At 34.9% G+C, this 21,849-nt stretch overlaps 1 protein-coding gene across 1 annotated transcript; it reads left to right on the top strand.

Annotated features, from left to right (window-relative positions):
* Nucleotides 1–634: 634 nt before the first annotated feature.
* LOC120115772 (ethylene-responsive transcription factor 5-like) lies at nucleotides 635–20,768 on the top strand. Its single transcript, XM_039136385.1, has 3 exons — nucleotides 635–642; nucleotides 714–717; nucleotides 19,994–20,768. Exon 3 carries the CDS (start codon nucleotides 20,085–20,087, stop codon nucleotides 20,613–20,615), a length of 531 nt encoding a protein of 176 aa, XP_038992316.1. The 5' UTR covers nucleotides 635–642; nucleotides 714–717; nucleotides 19,994–20,084; the 3' UTR covers nucleotides 20,616–20,768.
* Nucleotides 20,769–21,849: the final 1,081 nt, after the last annotated feature.

Here is a 21,849-nt window from a genome sequence, read left to right as displayed (position 1 = left end):
TTTGGTGGGATGAGAATAGTAACAAAAGTGCTTCAGTCGGGATTTTATTGGCCAACCTTGTTCAAAGACACGCATGAATTCTACAAGTCATGTGATAGATGTCAACGTACAGGATACATCTCGAAACGGCATGAGATACCATGGCAAAACATTCTGGAGATCGAACTTTTCGACGTATGGGCCATAGATTTCATGGGACCTTTTCCAACATCATTCGGAGATATGTATATTCTATTGCCAGTGGATTACGTATCAAAATGGGTTGAAGCCATTGCAGCACCTAAGAACGATTCCAAGACGGTGTTAAAGTTTTTGCACAAAAATATATTCACCCGCTTTGGAACACCACGAGCTCTCATTAGCGATGAAGGGACACATTTTGATAATAAATTGATTGCAAAGGCACTGAAAAGATATGGAGTATGACATAGAATTGCTATGGCGTATCACCCTCAGACGAATGGACAAGCCGATGTATCTAATCGAGAAATCAAATAGATCCTCAAAAAAGTGGTCAACCCAAGTCGAAAAGATTGGTCGCCGAAGCTAGATAAAGTATTATGGGCTTATCTCACAGCATTCAAGACACCGCTGGGAATGTCCCCGTTCAAGCTAGTCCATGGAAAGGAATGTCATCTTCCGGTTGAACTCGAACACAAAGCTTATTGGGCTATAAAAAAGATAAACATGGATGCTCGGCTTGCTGGAGAAAGAAGACTATTGGAACTGAACGAGATGGATGAATTTATAGCACATGCATACGAGAATGCCCGCCTTTACAAGGAGAAAACAAAACGATGGCAAGACAGAAAAATATTGCCGAGGTATTTTTATTCTAGACAACAAGTACTGCTCTACAATTCACGCCTTAAGTTATTCCCAGGCAAGCTAAAATCACGATGGTCATGACCATTCATCGTACACCAAGTCCATGACAATGGAACAATTGAAATTCTAAACCAAAACGATGGTTCCATCTTCAAAGTGAACGGGAAAAGACTCAAGCAGTACAAAGGAGCCGAGGGAGAAGAGCAGTTTGGCCCTGAGGTGATGGACGTCATAAAGAAGCATAACTGGGAAAAGTTTACTTGTAATCCTAACGTCGTAGCACCAGTAATGGTGAGGGATTTCTATGCCCACCTCGCGGACACCTCCAACCACACGGTATATGTTCGAGGAAAAATCATTCGCTTTTCCCCTTCTGCACAAATACTTTAAGTTGGGGAAAGTGGATGACCAGTATAAGAGATTTGTGGCTGAGGCAGATCAAGAAACGTACAGTGAAGTTCTACAGGATTTATGTTTTTGGTGGGCCAAGTTCGAAGGGAATGCCCCCACAAGAAAGCGAGTAGATCGTCGAGCCCTAAAACCAGACATGAAACTATGGAACCATTTTCTTAAAGGTAAGTTGATGCCAACGTCCCACAACACCACTGTCCTCATCAAGCGGCTGATGCTGTTGCACTCAATCATATACGGTAGGACGATCGATGTGGGTGAAATCATCTTTAAGCAGATCCATGACTGTGCCAAGAAGAACCGTGGTAACGTACTGTTCCCAAACCTTATAACCACGTTGTACAGAAAGAAAAAGGTTCCTGAGGAACCATTCGAAGACTTCATCGAACCCAAGGAGGGTATTACAAAGAGAAAGGTCCCCGAGTTGATGAGTTTCAATGATGACGACCCAAAGGAGGGTCTGGAGTGAGGAGCAAAATCGGTTGCTGCGGCTAGAATGACTGTTGTTGTCACGCACACGCGTGAGACGCATGAAAAGATCGGGCGCCTAGAGGACCACATAAAAATTTACTTTAAATACGCCAAGGCAATGGACATGCAACACAACGCCTTCATCAAGGAGTTACTCCCAACCACAATGATCAGACTACCAACCTTCCCCAGTGTCATCCTTAACTACATTCCATGCCTCGACATCTTATGCCCCTCCAGACATTCCACCATAGGTGCCCACCGATATGCCACCATTGGCAACCCATGTCCCACCCGTACCAGAAGAAAACCATGGCGACACCAAGGAGTTCCTCAGTTTCTCATCCTTCTCCACCACCGAAAGCAACAGTGATATTCCACCCCACTTCTTCACTGATGAAGATTTCACGCCAGCACCAAAGCAACCTGAGCAGGATCCTATTTCATCCCCAGTTCGATCAACACCACTAGCCCCAACAGCAGCTCCTAGTCCACCACCAGTTCTAGTACATCTGACTTCCGTAACCGAGCAGTCTACTCCAGCCCGAGCTTCGACCAACAAGAAGCGATACAAGAGAACGGCGGGGCGTATATTTCAACCGTCTCCTTCTCATCCAGAAGCAGTAGACTCGGGATCCGAGAGCCCTTCCCCTCCCAAACAACGCCGCACGAGGGCGTCCAGTCAAGCCACACCACCACAGTAAGTTTTTGTAGTTTTTCATTTTTTTCGCATTTGCATATAACAACATTTAGTGTAGTTTTCATGCATTGAGGATAATATATCCCTCAAGTTTGGGGGAGGTGTTGTCCATTCTACTATACTTTTTTAAATAGTAATTGATGTTAATTAGTTGAAAATTTTGGTTGTCATGACATAAGCAGGTTAGGATTATTGTTAGGAATGAATTAGGGATGCCTAATGATGAATGTAAAATTTTATTACCTAGGCCAGAATTATTGTAAAGACTGTCTGAAGAAGAGAACCAACCCTAGGCTTGATCCTTTAAAACTTATAAACACGATTGTAGGTTATCTTTGCTCTAGGTAATCTGTAAAAATTTTAGGAAATAACTTTCTAATTGTCGAGACTTCAAAAATATTCTAAGGCTAAGGTAAAAACTCTCTAGTTTTTAAAAACTTGAAAACTCGAAAAATACAAAGGGACACTCCTCTGTGCAAAGGCATGAATAATAAAAACTCCAAAAGAAATTAAGAGTAGCCAAGGTATATGAGTGAATGCAAGTAGTCACAGGATGACTCTGTCCGACTAGCTTGGGGGGTGGAATGTATGCTCCCTTTCACCTAGAGTGTGGAACGGTAGTTGTGATGAGCTGACTCCCCTATATAAAAAAAGTGTGAATAAAGGGAATAAAAGTTGATAAATAACTAAGAGTATAAACTAAGTCTGATGAATAATTTGTTTCCTTGACAACCTAGAAGTGCTTACTTTAAGTTTTCTAATTACCTCTACGCATAGACTGGTTACAATCACACACACACAATAGCAAAGGATCTTGACTAGGGAAGGGACTTGACTAATATGACTGTTGAACATGTTGAGGCCACATATTTTTACTGAGGGCTTAAATCTCAAACCTGATGATGTTCTTGATACTGCTTTGCCCTGACAATTTTGATTTTCTTCTAGCTATTATCCATTGCTTGAGGACAAGCAATAGCTTAAGTTTGGGGGTGTGATAACCCCGTAAAAAGACTTAAATTATAGTCTTTTCACTTAAGTTATTGCTCGTCTAAACAAAGTATGCACTACATTTTTAGTTCCATTTAGTTACATATAGGTTGTGGTGGATAAGTTTTGCCAAGGAAAGATTTATTTGGCTTAACTGATGCTGATTAGGAGAAGGGGTTGTTTGAGTTGTGTTTGTGCAGGAATTCTACAGAGGAAGAACATTTCAGTCGTGACAATGAAAAGTTGCAAAGGCCAATGGAGCAGATGAGAACATAAGGAGCAGATTTATCTCGTCGAGGCAAGATTTATCTGAAGAAGTCTGAAGCAAATGTGGCGAAACCGCCTAGGTCACATGCCAGCCGGATGACCTGCTTCACGTGCAAGCAAGCCTTGAATATCCTGACAACCGCCAGCTGCCTTTCCTTTTTAAGTTTGGGAAATTAATAACGGCTAATTTAGAAAACTCCATAAGCATGCAAAGCCCTAGGAAATTCTCCTTATAATTACCAACCGTAGCCACAAAAAGAAAAGGGAAAGAAAAAAAATAAGAGCTTTACCTTAGGCGTGAGCAAGCAACTGCAGTGCTTTCCCTCTGTCTACCCCCCAATCTTCCTTGGGGTCCTCCATAGCCAGACGATAGAAGAGCGGTGATCAGGCCATGAGAGAGGGTGATCACCAAGGCAGGCGTGGTACTGATCAGGATTGTCGCGATAGAGCCCCCAGTTTTGGGAGTCGTTCTTCCTGTTTTTTAAACTGTTATTTTATTTGGGGTTGTATTAAACAGTTTAAACTTGGATGATCTTTGATAACACCATGAACGCTTTACTTGGTGTTAAACTTTGTTTTGCCTGAACAATATTTTATGTTTATTAATGATGAATTATGTTTGCTTATGACTGTTTTGCTCATAGTTTAAATATTTTTCCTTAACACTGTAAGAGCATTGAGAGATCGCTTGGGGTTTCAGTAAAACATGTTTGGGCATTGTAAGAGCATCGAGAGATAACCTTTTGTCTATAAAGTGATTCTTGAATTCGAGAGAATTAAGAGAGATCAACATGAGAAAAGGAATGAATCTGGGATGGTGAAGTTCTAACTTGTCTACCTTAGAGATAAGGAGTGAGTTTCAAACGACTAAAAGGGATAAAACCTAAAGTAGGTTAAGATAACATCTATAGTTAACGCCGAGAGGTATTTCCATAGAAACCGTCTAAGAATACCTAGTAATCCTGTCGGGCAGTTTAATGAGTCATAATAATTCATTCTGGGCTTAAAATAATTGTTGTCGAGACAATGGTTTAGCATCAGTGCTCTGTGACACGTCTGAATATATGAGGTTGTTTGCATTATATTTAATCTAATACTTGTTTTATTTTGTTTTATCTGTCTGCATACTTTCATTGTCTCGACCACACTTTTCTGAAATCATTGAATCATTATTCTTAGCTCCTTAATATTAGTTCTTAGCTTTAATACTTAGTAGGATTAATTTGTGGCATTAATTCTAGTTGTGGTGAAAAGATATTTATAATCCAATCCCTGTGGAGACGATACTCACTCACTATTATATTACTTGCATCGATTGTGTATACTTGCACAGATTAGCTTGCTTTAGCATATACATTCACAAGCGATTAGAGCACCAGGTAAAACACTAAACTCTTCTTTTATTTCACACCTCAAAAGAAAACCCACTGTTTGCTAAAAACTTAAGTTTTGAAAGTTTAATTATTTTTCAATTCTAATTTTTAATATCTCAAACCCTCACCTATGCTCACGACTGACACTGTTGTGCCATAAAACTACGACTAGACAGGCCACACATGAAACAAAATTTGATCGAGACTAGCAGCATAACAGATAAATTGAGACTAGCTTAATATTTCTACTTATTTTGAAAGAAAAACGATAAACATGCTCTTGGTATTTCTTTGAAAGAGAAAAAGAAGCCCCAATTTTTACATTAACTTTCGAATTAGAGGATGAAAAACCTTTATTATACACTGTTTCGAATAACAGAACTCTCTACACCCCATTTTCCCTGCTGATGAAATTCCCCTGGTTCGAATGGTCCCCTCCCTTATTTCTCTTCTAATTTTTTATCTTTTTTGTTTTTGTTGGTTTCTGGTTTTCTTGCTGAAAGAGACCCCCTAACTATTTGTTGATGATTTCCCCCCTTTCGAATGGTTGCTGATCACCCCTTTTATTATTGAAATACCCTTGTTTTAATCCTCTGTTTGCTAATTTCCTTGTGTTTGGTAGGATAATGACAAGTTTAGGTGAAATCATCCCTTAATTTCTGGGGTTATGTATTTGGTTTTAACTTTGGTACATTTTCGGTGGATGATTGACTTTTTATTGACTTTGGAGGATTTGTTGCAGGTTTAACGTGAGATGCTAAAGATGGCATTTGAGATGGTCACGGGTCGGGTCTTTGCTGGACACGGGTTTGGATTCGGGTCTTGGGTTTGAACCAAGTTACTTGTATTTATTTTGGGCCTGTTGGATTTTTTTTGGACTTGCATTGGGCTCCGAGATTGGATTTGTTGTAGTGGGCTTGAGCTTCAGACTCGGTCAAAAATGGGTGTCTACAGTCTGGAAGCATATGCCACTACTTTTCCTTCTTGCATCAATACACATCCTAAGCCATTATAGGATGCGTCACTGTAAACCACAAAGTTCTTGCCCGATTTAGGTTGGACCAAAATTGGATCTTCTGTCAAAATTCTGTTTAATGCTTCAAAACTCTCCAAACATTCAGGAGTCCAAATAAAAAGTATATTTTCCTTATCAATCTTGTCAAAGGAAAAACTATCATCAAAAAGTTCTTAACGAACCTTCGATAATAACCTGCAAGCCCCAAGAAACTCTGAACTTCAGACACATTCTTCAGAATTTCCCAGTCTAAAATAGCTTTGATCTTTTGAGGATCAACTCAAATCCCCTCTGCAGAAATCACATGCCCAAGAAATGCCACCTTATTTAACCATAACTCACATTTAGATAGCTTGGCATATAACTTCTTATCTTGTAAAGTTTGTAGAACTATCCTAAGATGCGTATCATGCTCTTCATTAGACTTTGAATACACCAAAATATCATCAATGAAGACAACCACAAACTTATCAAGATATGGTTGAAATACTCTATTAATTAAATCCATAAACATAGTAGGTGTACTGGTTAACCCAAATGGCATAACAATGAACTCGTAATGACCATATCTTGTCCTAAAAGCCGTCTTTGGAATGTCTCTTTCTTGAATCTTCAATTGATGATACCCAGAACGCAAATCGATCTTAGAAAAGACTGAAGCTCCCTTTAACTGTTAAAACAAATCATCAATTCTTGGTAGAGGATACTTATTATTGATAGTCACCTTGTTGAGCTATCTATAATAAATGTAGAGATGCATTTAACCATCATTCTTCTTAACAAACAACATTGGAGCTCCCCAAGGCAACACACTTGCTCTTATAAACCCCTTATCTAACAATTCTTGTAATTGAATCTTTAACTCATTTAATTCTTTCGGAGCCATTCGATAAGGTGTCATTGCAATCGGTGTTGTTTCATGCATTACCTCAATTTGAAACTCAACTTCTCTGTCTGGCGGTAATCACGACAATTTCACTGAAAAAACATCTGAAAACTCTCTAACCGTTGGAATATCGCCTATTCCACTTTCCTTAACCCGAGTATCATTCACATTAACAATAAAACCTTGACATCCTTATAACAATAGCTTCTTTGCCGACATTATTGATATTACATTTGCTAGCGGATTAAATTTGTCACTAAACACTATAACTTCTAATCCTTCTAGACTTATCAATGTTACCCTCTTCAATCTATAGTCAACATTGGCATGATAATGATACAGCCAATTCATTCCCAAAATCACTTCAAATTCATCAAAAGGTAATTCCATCATATTAGCAGGGAATTCAATTCCTTGAATCCTTATGGGACACCCTATATACACCTGATTTACCCGAGCACTAATCATAATCATGCTTCTACTCATGTCATTATATATTCAAAATATTGGAAACAGACTTATAGCAAGTCTAATTTCCATGTAGCAATACATATATTCTAATAGTATGCACTCACTTTAGTCTCACTGAGTCCAATCAACTCTTATAACTCTTTATATTTCTTTTGATCAATCTTAACTCATCGACTGTTCCCAAACTTGCTTATGTTCGATATCTACACAAATAGACATTCAATATGAATATCAGATTTCTAAGCATTATGAATTGATCATCAATAACCTAAACTAAAAGAAGTACTTAATTCAAATTTTCACTTTAAATAGTATCGGTACCCAAGGTACAGTACCGATACTTCCTTACTGTGGTATCGATACTATATTGTAGTATCGATGCCCTTTTTTGGTTCTAGAATTCCTGTTCGCGTGTTGTGAGTACTATAAAATATACGCAAATAATGTGCAAGTATACACAATCGCTCAAGTAATATAATGATGAGTGAGTATCGTCTCCACAGGGATTGGGTGAAATCACAAAAGTCTAACCAAAGCAATACACTAAATTATCTAAGTATAGTTAGTCTTGGTATATACAAATGTCATGGCAATGGATATGTGTATGCTGGTGGATGCGGATTGATGGTGTGATGGTGTAGCAAATGGAAATGCAGTGGCAATGATGGATGTTTTAATATTGAGTATGGTGAAATATCGAGGCAATGAGAAATGGTAAAAACAGTAAATAAAAAGATAAATAAAATAAGAAGAAAATAATCCTCACGTGACAAGCTTCCAATGAAATGAATGGTAAGGATTGGTCTAAGGTTGCTAAACTTATTTCTCAAGTATATTTAAGCTATCTTGTCTTTACTTACTCGACAGGGCTTTCCTAAGGTGTTCAAAAGAACCTAACAGAATAGGATGCCAAGGCATCTGCTCTCACTCAACGATGTTGGACAGCCTACCCTATTGATAAAGACACCCTTTTTAGTCGTTGAAATCCTATCCTAGTCCCTTTCGAGATCTAAGGGATTAAGTTATAATATTCCTAGGCCGGTTCAAAGCCCCTTGAAAATGCCATAACCCATTTCTTATGAGGATCTTATCTTGCGTTTCTTTCGAATACTTACAAGTATTTTTAGCTTAGGATTCTTCCGAATACCTAACCTTCATCTAAGAGATGGACATTTCCATGCCTCTTACAAGCCTAGATGGTGAAGCATTCATAAGCAAAGCAAATAAAGAACCAAAATAAACCTAAATATACTATTGAAAATAAAGTTCAAACAACCATTCAACCAACCACCACCAAATAAGTTAGTTCATGGTGGGGTTCAAAATATCCAAACACAAAGTCATGAAAATTCGTTCCAACAACCCACAAAATAATATAAAAAATAACAGTAAAAAGGGAAGTGAGAAGAAGCCTTCGACGTGCCACCGGAGGTCTCCTCTTGGCCACCACGAACCAACTAGCTAGCTAGCTCCTTTCGGCGCCTAGCTTGCCACTCCTTGGAGCTTTATCAATGGAGGAATATTCCAAGGAAAAAGAAAGGAAAAAGAGAAAATAAAAATCTGATTTTTCTGCTCTATGCGTGTGCTCACCCTCCTCTCTTCTTCTTCTCTCCCATGAGGTGTCATATATAATAAAATATCTAGGGGTAATGATGAGGTTGTTGGGTGCAAAATACCCCTCATACCCCTAGAATCATATATTGTGCATGAACCTTATCCTCCAAGTGGCAGTGGTCCATTGGCAGCTCTGGCAGGCGGTTACAGCAGTCCTTCACGTGCAGGGACAGCTGTCCAGTGCTAGCTGTCCTGATGCAGAAATATCTTTTTGTCTTTTTCTACGCCAGAAATGCCAAGGCATTTCAATCTGCTTTAGCAACGTGTGATGCCGCGGCATTACTTCCCAAAGAATCCTTTTTCTTGCTATTCCCTGCACACCATAGACAAACTGCACCTTTCCCTCAAATAGCATCATTAAGAAATAAAATAGCACAACCACCACAAATGTAACTATATGTAACTACATGATCCTAAAATGACTAAAATAAGCTTTTAAACAAACAATAACTTAAGTAAAAAAGGCTTTAAAAGTAGCCTTTTTAGGAAGTTAACAATTCCATTTATAAAATGGTATCGGTACCTGTATAATGGTATCGATACTCTTGGTATCGTACTACCCATTCAGTATCGATACTCCATGTATATTTTATCAACTTTTGATTTCTAGTACAGTTATTGTTCATATAGTATCGATTCCCATACTCAAATATCATCTATTTTCTCTTTGAGGTATCGGTATTGTTCATCTAATATTGACTCCCCTAACCCAGAATTAACTCATTTAACTTGAAAATTTTCCCAAACTTTGCTAACTTTCTCATCTAACCCTTCTTTAAAGCTTTTAAACTCATCTATACTCTTTCAAATCAACTTATTTCACTTTAGTACTTCTAAACATCCAAATTCCCAATAGTCTACTTAGAATCAAAAATCATACCAAATTCTCAATTTTATTATTAAACCTTTCTGTAACACCCCCAACCCGTACCCGGCTCGGATACGAGTTTGAAGTGTCACATTGACTTTTCAAGCTGTTTTCTTATACAAAATATCTAACAATTCAAGTTTATCTTGAAAACTGAATAACTTATATTGAACACAATCATATAGTTTTACAAAGCTTATCAGAGCGTATTCTACCAAATCTTTATTTAAATGCCAACTAAAATCAATAATATAAAATACATATGATTCAATTCTTTTCTGATATAATTCTTGGAAAGGATAAGTTGACATGTATTGCTTGTCTTCGATCCCTGTTCATCTTCTCAGAACCTAAGAGTGAAACACTCACACGCTAAGTCATTGACTTAGTGAGGCATAATGAAACGTATACTTGAAACTTAATTACTTAACAATACAAAACATTTCCTATCATCATGTCATATCACTCATAGAATATTACATATAACAAAATGCATACATACACATATATTATCCTTATCATCATCAATAATCTTATCATTTCCATTAATCTCATTTATCATATAATCTTATACTTATCATTTATACAAAGCATATAATACATTGCATCAAGAAACACACATAACATCACATACACTTTATTTATATTATGTCTTTTAATAGCCCATGTACACTTCTGAGAACTAAAGATATGTGAGTACATAGAGGTTGTGCACATATGTTGTCACCACAGCTCGTATAAATTTCCCACTATGGGCACATAGAATTTTGTACTGAAGGACCACATATATATCTCGAAGGACCACATAATGTCCTGAAGGACCACATAGATGTCCTGAAGGACAACATAGAATTTTGTACTGAAGGACCACATATATGTCCCGAAGGACCACTCCTTAAGGATCATATATATATTCCAAAGGACCAAATATGTGTCCTGAAGAACCGGATATATGTTCCAAAGGATTACATATATATCTTGAAGGACCACGTAGAACCCCCTTGACTCTTGGTATGCCAACTATACCCCTAACTCTCTTATCACGTAACATGGGCATTATCATTTATGATAGTTCATATAACTTATTTCACGTAATCATATTTACATGCACATGTAATCATGTAGCTTATTTTCGTGTATCTCACGTCACATATTCACATATTCATATCACATAGGCATGTAAACTCATAACTTTTTATCACGTTGATCATATAACATTCTTATAGCTCATTGCCATATATAGCATATAACATAAACTTATATTCACATAGTTCATAATTACATAGCTTATTTCCTTCTTCACATAATCACATAGATCAATGTTTTTGAACTTATTTCACTTTCTTATGTTATTACATAGGCATGTAATCTCATATGGTCACTTAGGTCATTGTTATATAACTCATATCAAGTGGGTTTATATCACATAACATGTAATACATACAAGGCATAATCACACAGTACAAATCATAATCATTATTCTACTCATGCAATCATATATTAAAATGTCAGAAACTGACTTGTCGCAAATCTAATTTCCATCAAATTATATTTCATACTAGTATACACTCACCTAGGCCACACTAGCCAATTTCAATACTTATGAGCTTCGAATCTTCTTGTCTTGACTTCAATCGATATCTAAACGAATTTATGACTTATATGAATATCGGAGTTTGAATTGCTTATAACCAATCAATATAACTTAAGCTGAAAGAAACACTTAACTTAATATTTCATACTCAATAGTATCGGTACTCCCAATACAGTATCGATACTACTCTTATATGGTATCGATACCCATCCTCGATACCGATACCATTTTGACATTCTGTATTTTTAACTTGATGATGGGATCGATACTAGACACTTGGTATCGATACCCTCTTCAACCAGTATCGATACCACTCTTTTATGGTATCGATACTTCATAATGATTTCATCCCATTTTATCATATTATATCAATATTGTTCCTTCAGTATTGATACCCCAAGCTTAATTTCTACTCATATTACTTTGAAGTATCGGTATTGGATGAACAGTACCGATACCCCATGCCCATAACACCCTTCTTAAACCCGAAAATTTACCAAAGCTTACTTAAACTCCACATTTTGAACTCCTTTCATACCATTAACTTTAACTATACTTACTCATACCATCTTATATCCATATAACACATCATCATCTTCACTATCTCATTATAATTCTAGAAACCAAGAATCTTACTAAATTTTCAACATGTTCTTAATTCACTTCTATTACTTATAACTTCTTAATTAGACTTTTGACAAGTCAAATATGACTTCTAAATTCATTTACTCATTCTTTTCTAACAATTCACTCAAAAACTCATTTTACTTAATCTCTTATAAGTCATCCATCTTTGAGTTTTAATCAACCTTAATATTTTCTTAAGCTTTCTTAATACTCCAAGTATGAAAACCAACTTTAAAATGAAAGAAATAACCAACTTAAGACCAACTTACATTTTACCAAGAACTCACGGTTGAAGAAGAAGAAGAAGAATAAGTTAACTTCCAGAGTTCTCTGATTTTTCCTTCTTCCCATTTACACGTGTAAATATATAACACCACTATAAGTTTTTAATTATTTTCTTTCCAAATGACCATTATACCCTTCTATCTTTCCATCTTTACTAATCAATCCCACTCATATAATTTCTAATTAAATCCTTAAACTTTTTAATTTTTTGAAATCATGCCTCAAAGTTTCAAAACTTACATTGTAGTCACTAATCCAGTTTTTTGGATGTTACACTTTCAAACCTCATAAATCTCTTATTCTAACTGATGAAAAGTTAAATTTAATCTCAAACTTCACTTACTAACTCTTTCTCAACAATTCACTTAAAAACCTCTTATATTCAATCTTCCATAACTTACAATTTCTTTAGTTTCTACATCCTTTTAAGTTTCCATAATCTTTCCTAATGCTCCAACATTCAAAACCATTCATAAATTTCAAGAAATAACCAACTAAAAACAAAGTTCACCTTAACTATGGAGTTCACGTTGAGAAGAGGAAGAATGATGAAGAGTTTTTAGAGTTCTCTGATGTTCCCTTCCTCTCTTCGACGTGGTTATATAAAGCAACTATAATGGGCTTTTTAATTATTTTCTTATCTATTGACCAATATTCCCTTCTAACTTCCTTTCTTTGCTATTCAGTCCTACACAAACAATTTCTAGATAAACCCATGAACTTTTAATTTTTTCTAAATTAGACACGAAGTTTCAAAATCTTACAATTTAGTCACTAACCTGGTTTTTGGGATGTTATATTAATGGCATGGGACACTCATCAGGATCCAGAAGTTATTGGATCAGCCCAAACTCGGGAGCCCGACACCTGCAGAAGAGAGATAGAGTTAATTAGCAAGGATAACCACCTGTCATTCCTTAGATTCTTAGTAGTATTGTGAACAAATAAAACTTGTATTGCTGAGGCATTTTCCTTATGAAATGAATGAATGAAATCTTAATTTCTATGAACTCCTTTCTTCTTTTCTAAAACCTTTTTTCTCGATAATTCTCTTTTATACTTCTTGTGACTATGAGAGATCAACATCAACACCTACATCGGGGAAATATTGATTAAAGTGGTACCAACACCGGTCAACTGAATGACTATTTTTTCCACACAATTAACAGTGTAACCATGCACGACCTCGACCTCTTCCATCGGTTCTACCCCTGATACTAACGAATATCGATGATACTTACGATTATTGTGAGTTCGAGGATTAGAAGAATTGCCCGAAACCTTTCCCTGTGCAAGATTAATGCTTATTGACATATTCTCAAACTGAGACTCAAACCCAAAAATATGTGTTTCTACTTCCACTTTATCAACTAGGATATATTCACCGTTATGGTTATAATTTCCAAAAAAAGGTTGATACTTCCTCAGTGGACCTTTCATGATGCTTACAATTTACTGGACCTGATAGACGGGGCTGCCACAAGATGCAAGGGCATCGTAAACTTCTTTAACACACATGATATAGACACCATGTTATCATCACCCTTCTTCAAAGATTGAAGTTTGTAATGTAAGTTCATCACTATTGTGGTCGATCAATTAGAAAAAAATGGAGAACCATTGACCATACAACAACGATGGTCTTTGTACCCATAAACTGAGGTAACAAGGAGGCATTGATTATCAACAATAGCCAAGACACGAGTGCATTGTCTTGTGCAATAAAGTCCTCATAAGCATCATTTGGAACCGATTCATGATTTTCATATACTATTGTTGCATGAGGAGCTTGCATCATACCATTCAGTAGGTGTTTGAGGCTATGGCTCCTCACTGTGAGTAGGACTTGTTGTTTCCAAATAAGGGAGTTCATTTCTTCAAGCACGCCATTAACTTTCTTGTTAGTGAACATTGCGACGAATCTTGAAAAAGAATTCACTCGGCGAAGCGTTTGAATGAGCCAAACAATGATGAAAAAACTAACCCACGTAGCCCCATAACTTTTAGCAGAAGATACCATATTGAGAAACCCTAAAAATAATAAAGAATATACAAATTTATTTCATTCGGGTGATAAACTTGGTTCTCTTTTAGGGAAAAATACAATGCTTTTATACACTCAATCAATCCATGCAGTTGACAACCACCCATGCCAACTTGTCTAACAGTCTAACTGTAAAGCTAACCGCCTAACATACTTTCATAACAATGACATTACATGTGTACCCTTCAGCTACACTCAATATGTTGTTCTTCTTTTAAAAGAATGTTTTCATTGTTCATATTTTCAGGCAAACGTCTAAAAACCCTCAAATACAAGAACGCTTCAAACACCTAAAAATGATGAATTTTTAATGTTTAATTTTGTGAGTTTTAAAGATATTTTGGAAAATCTTAACCGATAAAGTGGTAAAGGGAGATGAGACGAGTACATTGGTGTCTAGAATGAACCAAAAGACATCATAGAATAACAATTTCTAATGATAATTAAAAATGGTGGAAAATAAGTTTGATTTGATGATGATGAAAATGAGGTGAAAAAATCATGTTAGCTTTTATGCAAATGAAAACACATTCTGAACACTTAACGAACAAGTTCAGTTCCATAAAAATAACTTTACTATACCACATGCATTCATCATATGAGCATGCCATCAAGTATAGTCAAGAAGAAATTATCATGCATTATAATTCATAACACACAAGTACACATCATGATGTAACCCAACGTCATATAGCATCGATAACTCATATTCTTATGGTATACTAATGACATCATGTTAGATAGAACTCTACTCATATATGCATCAGGAACGTACATTCATTTGACCAACATTAGTCTAGTACCTCTGGTGAGATCTAGGTCACATATGCATCAGTAATGTACATTGGACTAGCCTACTACTCTAGAGTACTACAAATGAAGTCTAGGTCAAATAGCGTTAGAACATCATCGAGCTAGCATTCTATGTGCCTCAACATAATTCTTGGGATTTATGTATATTCCTTATACAATACTAGATGATCGTCGTACACAAGTAATTTGAGTATCCTCGATGTTTCTCTTGTATCAAATAAAAACATAAGTTTTATGAAATCTTAAATCATAATATTCTTATGCTGAAAAATCACATTTAGTCAAGTTCTCGCTTTTAAGTTTATTATTCCATCACAACGTTATTAGACTCATCATTCTCAAGTCTTGATTAATAATACATGTCACTAGCCTTTTCTCATTTGGATATCGATACATACCCTTGGGTTTCGGTACCAAGCCAAATGTATTGATACTTACCCTGAGTATCACAATCAAAAATGAGTTTGATGTGCAAATAATTATCCATAGTATTGATATCACCAAACATGTATCGATACTCTCCTAAAGGGTATCGGTACTCAAGTCAAAGTTGAATTAACTCTCCTAGTACTAATATCTCTACATGAGTATTGATACTACCTTATAGGTATCGATGCTCTTAATGAGTATCAATACCTATTTAAGCCCCAATATCGATATCACACCCTTTGTATTGATACCCTATGATTATGGTATCGATATTTCCCTTACAAAAACACAATAAATAAAAAATAAAGAACATAATGTAAAGCCTTCCCCTTTCATAATCCTTAAAAAATATTATTCTTTTTATCACCACTATTTTTTTAGTGTTTCACAACTTTTATTGAAGTTTATAGATGAGAAAGATGAAGCTCACCTTTAAAACTTTCGAAGTGAAAATGATCCCTAGAAAAATAGTTCATCTTAAAATTTCATCCTCTTTGAAAGGGAAGAAGAAGATGAGGAGGTGAAAAGATGAAGAAAATAATTGATGAAATAAGCATTTAAAATGCTAAGACATTGCCCCCAAAATGCATGTCTAAACAAAGTGAGAGCATCTCATATTTCCCGCCAACACAAAATTTTTGAATGAGGTGGGCATAAATAAAATTTCATTATGGACATCATCAATAAAATATGTAATTACACGAAAAAAATTTAGATTCCAAAGTGGGTATAAATAAAATTTTAGGATATATACTGTTAATAAAATAAGTAACTAACCGAATAAAATTCGTATTTTAATGTGGGCACTCACCCAGCTCAGCCCTCAATGGATCCACCGCTGGATACTTCTAATTTGAGCTTTATTTTAAAAATTCTCTTTTTAACTTGTTTGGGTCTAAGATCATTAAGCAACTTATAGTATCGTAAGGTTTGATATGGCTAACTTGCTGGAAAAGCGAATCAGTGTCGGACAATAAAATTTTAATTTTTTTTCATAAACCTTGACCATCTCAATTAATTAAAAACAATAAACCCCCAATAATCTCATACCTGGATGTGTTTGAATCTGATCTAAAACGTGGGGAAATTGATTTATAATTCAACTTGTACATCACTTAGGAATTTATTAACCTATTAATTTTAGCCTCATAGGCATTTCAAGACTTGATAAGCATACTAATCATTAGACCATAATAAATATATTGATATGAATTCTATATTAGTTTAATATTAAATCATAACTTAATTTTTAAATTGAAAATTAAGGGTTTGATCGATTCTATCTCTAATCCAATGTTCACAACAAAGCAAAAGACCAATTGTGTTTGCGCTGTTTGTCTATATTTATATTAGAATCGTACATGATAAAATAAATACACTATATTTCAAGAATCGTACAATATTAAGATAAATCCTACTAATCAAGTTACTTCGGCAGTTAAAAGGATTATTGTTATCTCTAGATATTTATGACTCAAGCATCAGAAACTGCAAGTGTGTTTGGTCATTCATTGTCTAATAATTGAGAATCTTTAAAACATATACTACCTTATAATCACCCTAGATTATTAAAAAAAACCTTAATATTTATCTTTAATATTGGACTGTTATATTTCATATCCATATAACCAGAGGCGGAACGTAGGTTAGGCTAGGGGGCCCATGACCTCCCCAAAATTTAAAAAAATTTAATCTTGACCTTTAAACTTTTTAAAAATTCAATTTGGCCCATCCAATTTTTAAAAATTCAATTTAAATTTTAAAATTTTCTAATATTTTTAATTAAAAACCCTCTCATAAGTTTAATTTTTTTTCATTAAGCTTCTCAAAATTTCAAAAATTGTAGTTAGATCCTTTTTTTAAAAAAAAAAATTATAAACTAAACTCTTCAAAAAATTTAAAAATCTTAATTTAAACCTCTAAATTTTTAAAATTTTAAGCTAGCCTAAATGGACATTAATTTATATCAAAATTATCTTTTTAGATACCAAACTTTTAAAAGTTATATAATAGAGATTAAACTTTATATTTTAATCTAAAATGGGCTCAATATCATTATCTATCATTAAATATGTGACATGACATGTTAAATTAATAGAAAATATCTCATTTGTCCCTTTAATTTTAACTAAAGTTTCATTTTATTATTAATTCAATTAAAATAATTTTTATTATGTTCATTGAATTGAAAATAAAATGAATATAAATAAATTAAATATTATTTCTAGTGTCATATTATAAATATTGAATTTATACTGCATTATTAAAAGTTAAAGATTGTTTCGATTAATTTTTTTAAGTTTAGATGTATTTTTCCTATTAATGTGATAATATAATTTTCTGAATGTATTTTTTAAATTTGTATTTAAACTTCTTAAACAAAAGTCAAGTGCTTGAATCACATCGTTTACTAAAAAATAATTACATTGTTTGATAATTTAATTTTTTGGATCTCGAAAATTATTTTTTACAAATACAATCACGATTAATAAATAATTAGTTATAGATAATTTGATGAATGAAAAATTTTCAAAATATTATAATTTTTAATTTTAAAAATAAATTATTTTCATATATTTTTTTTAGAAATCATATTTTTATATTAATGGTACATATCAATACACATCAATAATGATGCATATCAATACGTGTCACTCACTCTATACTTATCCAACATAAATACAATGAATGCATTAAATTTCTAAGGAACATGGTTATTTATTTATCAAAAACTACTATAAATTGGAAGGACAATTACCTCACCCATATAAGCAATTTCTTATCCATTTCTATAAATAGGTTATCCTCTATTAAATAGCTTGTTGACTGGTTTTATTATTATTTAATTACATTTTAAAAACTTGGTTACTGAAAGTCCTACAGACATTGAAAGCTGTCAATGAATATAATAATGTAAATAGTTTGACTGATGGATAATCTTTCAACATTTGTTAGTAAAATATACAAATAAACAAATTAGCAGTCATAGCTCAGAATCTAATATATCAGCAGAAGAAGCTCCCGGGAAGCTAAGATTATTATTTAGGGTAAATTACATATTTTTGCCATCCACTTATAACTTAATTTCTGTTTTAGTCACTGAATTATTACTTTTTTCTAAAATCATCTATAACGTTATGTTTTGGTTCTATATTATTAAAAAATTAACGATAATAGTAACGTTTCTTCATAAGATAATATCAAATCGACACTGAAAAATAATTAAATAATATCAAATCAACACTGAAAAATAATTAAAAATGTCACATCAACATCACCATTAATTTTTTAATGACGAGTGAACAAGACAGAATCAAAACGTAACATTAAATGTAATTTTGAAAAAAAATAATAGTTGCATGACCAACACAAAAACTAAGTAATAGGTGGTAACCATATAGGTAATTTACAGTATTATTTATTAGGCATAATACCAAAATTAGCCCACCAACATTAATCAAAATAGTCATTTTGATCCATATTATTTTTTAAAGTATTTTGACCCACCGTTTTATTTTGGGGCAAAAAAACCCCTCTATTGATGAAAATCATTAGTTAACAAATGGTTCAAGCTCCAAAATAGGGATATTTTATCCTAAAATAAAATATTGGGGGCTAAAATACTCTAAAAATGGATTAAAAGTGACTATTTAGTCAAATATTTGGAGTTTTTTATCCTAAAATAAAATATTGGAGGCTACAATGGTTTAAAAAGAGAAGGCATAATGCCAAAATTAACCCCTAGTGTTTATCAAAATGGTCATTTTGCCCCCTATTCTATTTTTTGGATTATTTTTTGCTCCTAATGTTTCATTTTAGGATAAAAAGACCCCTAATATTTGACATAATAATCACTTTGTCTATTTTTTGGTATATTTTAACCCGCAATGTTTCATTTTAGGTTAAAAAGACTCTTATTCTGGAGTGTTAATCATGTGTTAACTACTAGTTTTCATCTATAGAAGGAATTTTATGCCCCAAAGTGAAACGTTATGAGCCAAAATGCTTAAAAAAAGAATATAGGTCAAAATGACCATCTTAATAAACATTGAGGCTATTTTTGGCATTATACCTATTATTATGGATACGGAACATAAAATATTCCAAAGAAAGACAATGTGGTCCCCACGATCCTTCCAGGATCTATCCTGGAAGCTTGTCTGAAATGTGCATCTGCAACTAGTTTTTCTTCCCTTTAAATACCAACCCTCACGCTCTGTCCTTTTCACTCAATTCAGTTCATTCATTCATTCAAGTCTCTCCCATTTCCACATTCTTCCAATTATTAATCCAAATCCAGTATTACCAACATTAGCCTTGGAACTAATTACCCAACATCTTCTTACAGACTTTGCTTCCTTGGATTCTTTTCTTGCCAATCTTGATCACTGTACTTCCATGGTTGAAACCCCCAAAATCCCTCAAGCTTCCAGCCTGAAACAATCTACTCTGAGCCAACGTCGTCCTGCTGTAAACGTAACAATTCCAGCAGCAAAACTGAACATGAGCAACACGGTCGGATCATCGGACTGTGACCAGAAAAGGCATTACAGGGGTGTTAGGAGACGCCCGTGGGGCAAATTCGCTGCCGAAATCAGAGACCCGAACAGGAAAGGGGCGAGGGTTTGGCTGGGGACCTTTGACACCGCCATCGAAGCTGCTAATGCTTATGATAGAGCAGCGTTTAAGCTGCGGGGAAGCAGGGCGATTGTGAATTTCCCTCTTGAAGCTGGGAAATCTGATTCTGGAGATTCAGAATTAACAGAGGATTCATCTTGTATGAAAAGGAAAAGAGAGGAAGACGATGAAGAACGAAGCATCGAAAGTAAAGTAGTGAAAAGAGAGTCGGTGGAGGAATACGAGACCGTGCCGGCGAAGGAGCCGGGAGCATGTTTAACGCCGTCAAATTGGACCGGGGTTTTGGGATAGTGAAGATATGAAGGGAATATTCAGTATCCCTTCGTTATCTCCGTTATCTCCCCATCCGTTTGGCTGTTCAAGGCTTGCGGTCATGTGAAAAATAAGTGACGGATAAAGTTAACGGTTTTGACGGTTTCCGGCCGACGTTTACTAAATTGGGATAGGCTTGATTACGTGGTTGGTTGAATTATCGGCAATTTTCTAATAAATCACCGGTGATCGGTATATTTACTGATCTAACATCGGTCAGATTATAATTCTCGATCTAACAATCGTAGTAGTAAAGTGTACCCCTGAATCGCGCTATACGTTGATTTGGCGTCACGTGGGTATAACGCGTCCCCTGTCTTTCAATATACGGTGATCTGACGCCACGTGGGTATAGCGCGCCCCCTGATCCGCGCTATACCTGGGTATTTAACACGTGGGGTAAAGCGCGGTGTAGGGGGCGCGCTATACCCCTAAATACACGTCCCCATCCTCCTATAAATACCCCTATCCTCAATCACTTTTATCACACCAAATTCTCTAAATTTCTCTTAAATACTCTATCTTTTAAGGTATATTTTATAATATTTTTACTATTATGTACTTACTTTATTTAATATTTTACTAATATAATTCTTTTGCAGATATATAATGGAAGGCAGTCTACTTCGCTCAGATGGAAGTCATATATCTCTACACTTTACTGATACAGTAACATTTTAACGTTTTAATTTAATTTAAATTATTAGTAATATTTTAGTTGATTTATTTAATGCATGATTATTAGATTAAGAATTAATTTTTTTAATTATTTATTTTTAAGAGAATGATCGTGTATTAGATCCTTTTATTAGGAATCTTAAGTTAGTGATACCTAGCCGTGTCTTGCCGTATTTAGTAGAGGCTGGATTCGGTTACATAGGTAGATATCAGGGTCACTATAAGATAGAGCCAGGCCTGATTTCTGCCTTAGTAGAACGGTGGAGGCCGGAGACCCACACATTCCATCTTCAGTGCGGAGAGTGCACGATCACGCTTAAGGATGTTTCTATGCACCTGGGGCTTCCGGTGGATGGAGATGTGATATCGGGGATAGCTTCCGGTTCTTGGACTACTTTGTGTCGGGATAGTCTAGGACGTGTCCCGGAAAATTTTATCGGAGGTAGGATACCGTTAAATTGGTTAGATGTCAATTTTCGGGAGTTGAGCGTAGACGCCTCTTAGGATGAGGTTAAGATGTATGTACGGGCATGCA

The sequence above is a fragment of the Hibiscus syriacus genome, unplaced genomic scaffold, assembly GCF_006381635.1.
Source record: "Hibiscus syriacus cultivar Baekdansim isolate YM2019G1 unplaced genomic scaffold, ASM638163v2 tig00110271_pilon, whole genome shotgun sequence".
NCBI classification, from domain to species: domain Eukaryota; kingdom Viridiplantae; phylum Streptophyta; class Magnoliopsida; order Malvales; family Malvaceae; genus Hibiscus; species Hibiscus syriacus.
Note: the sequence above shows the minus strand (reverse complement) of the source record. Positions and strands in the feature narration are given on the sequence as shown.

What these genes read in the sequence shown, in the direction of transcription:
- LOC120115772 (XM_039136385.1), top strand. Translation starts at nt 20,085, where the DNA reads ATGGTTGAAACCCCCAAAATCCCTCAAGCTTCCAGCCTGAAACAATCT.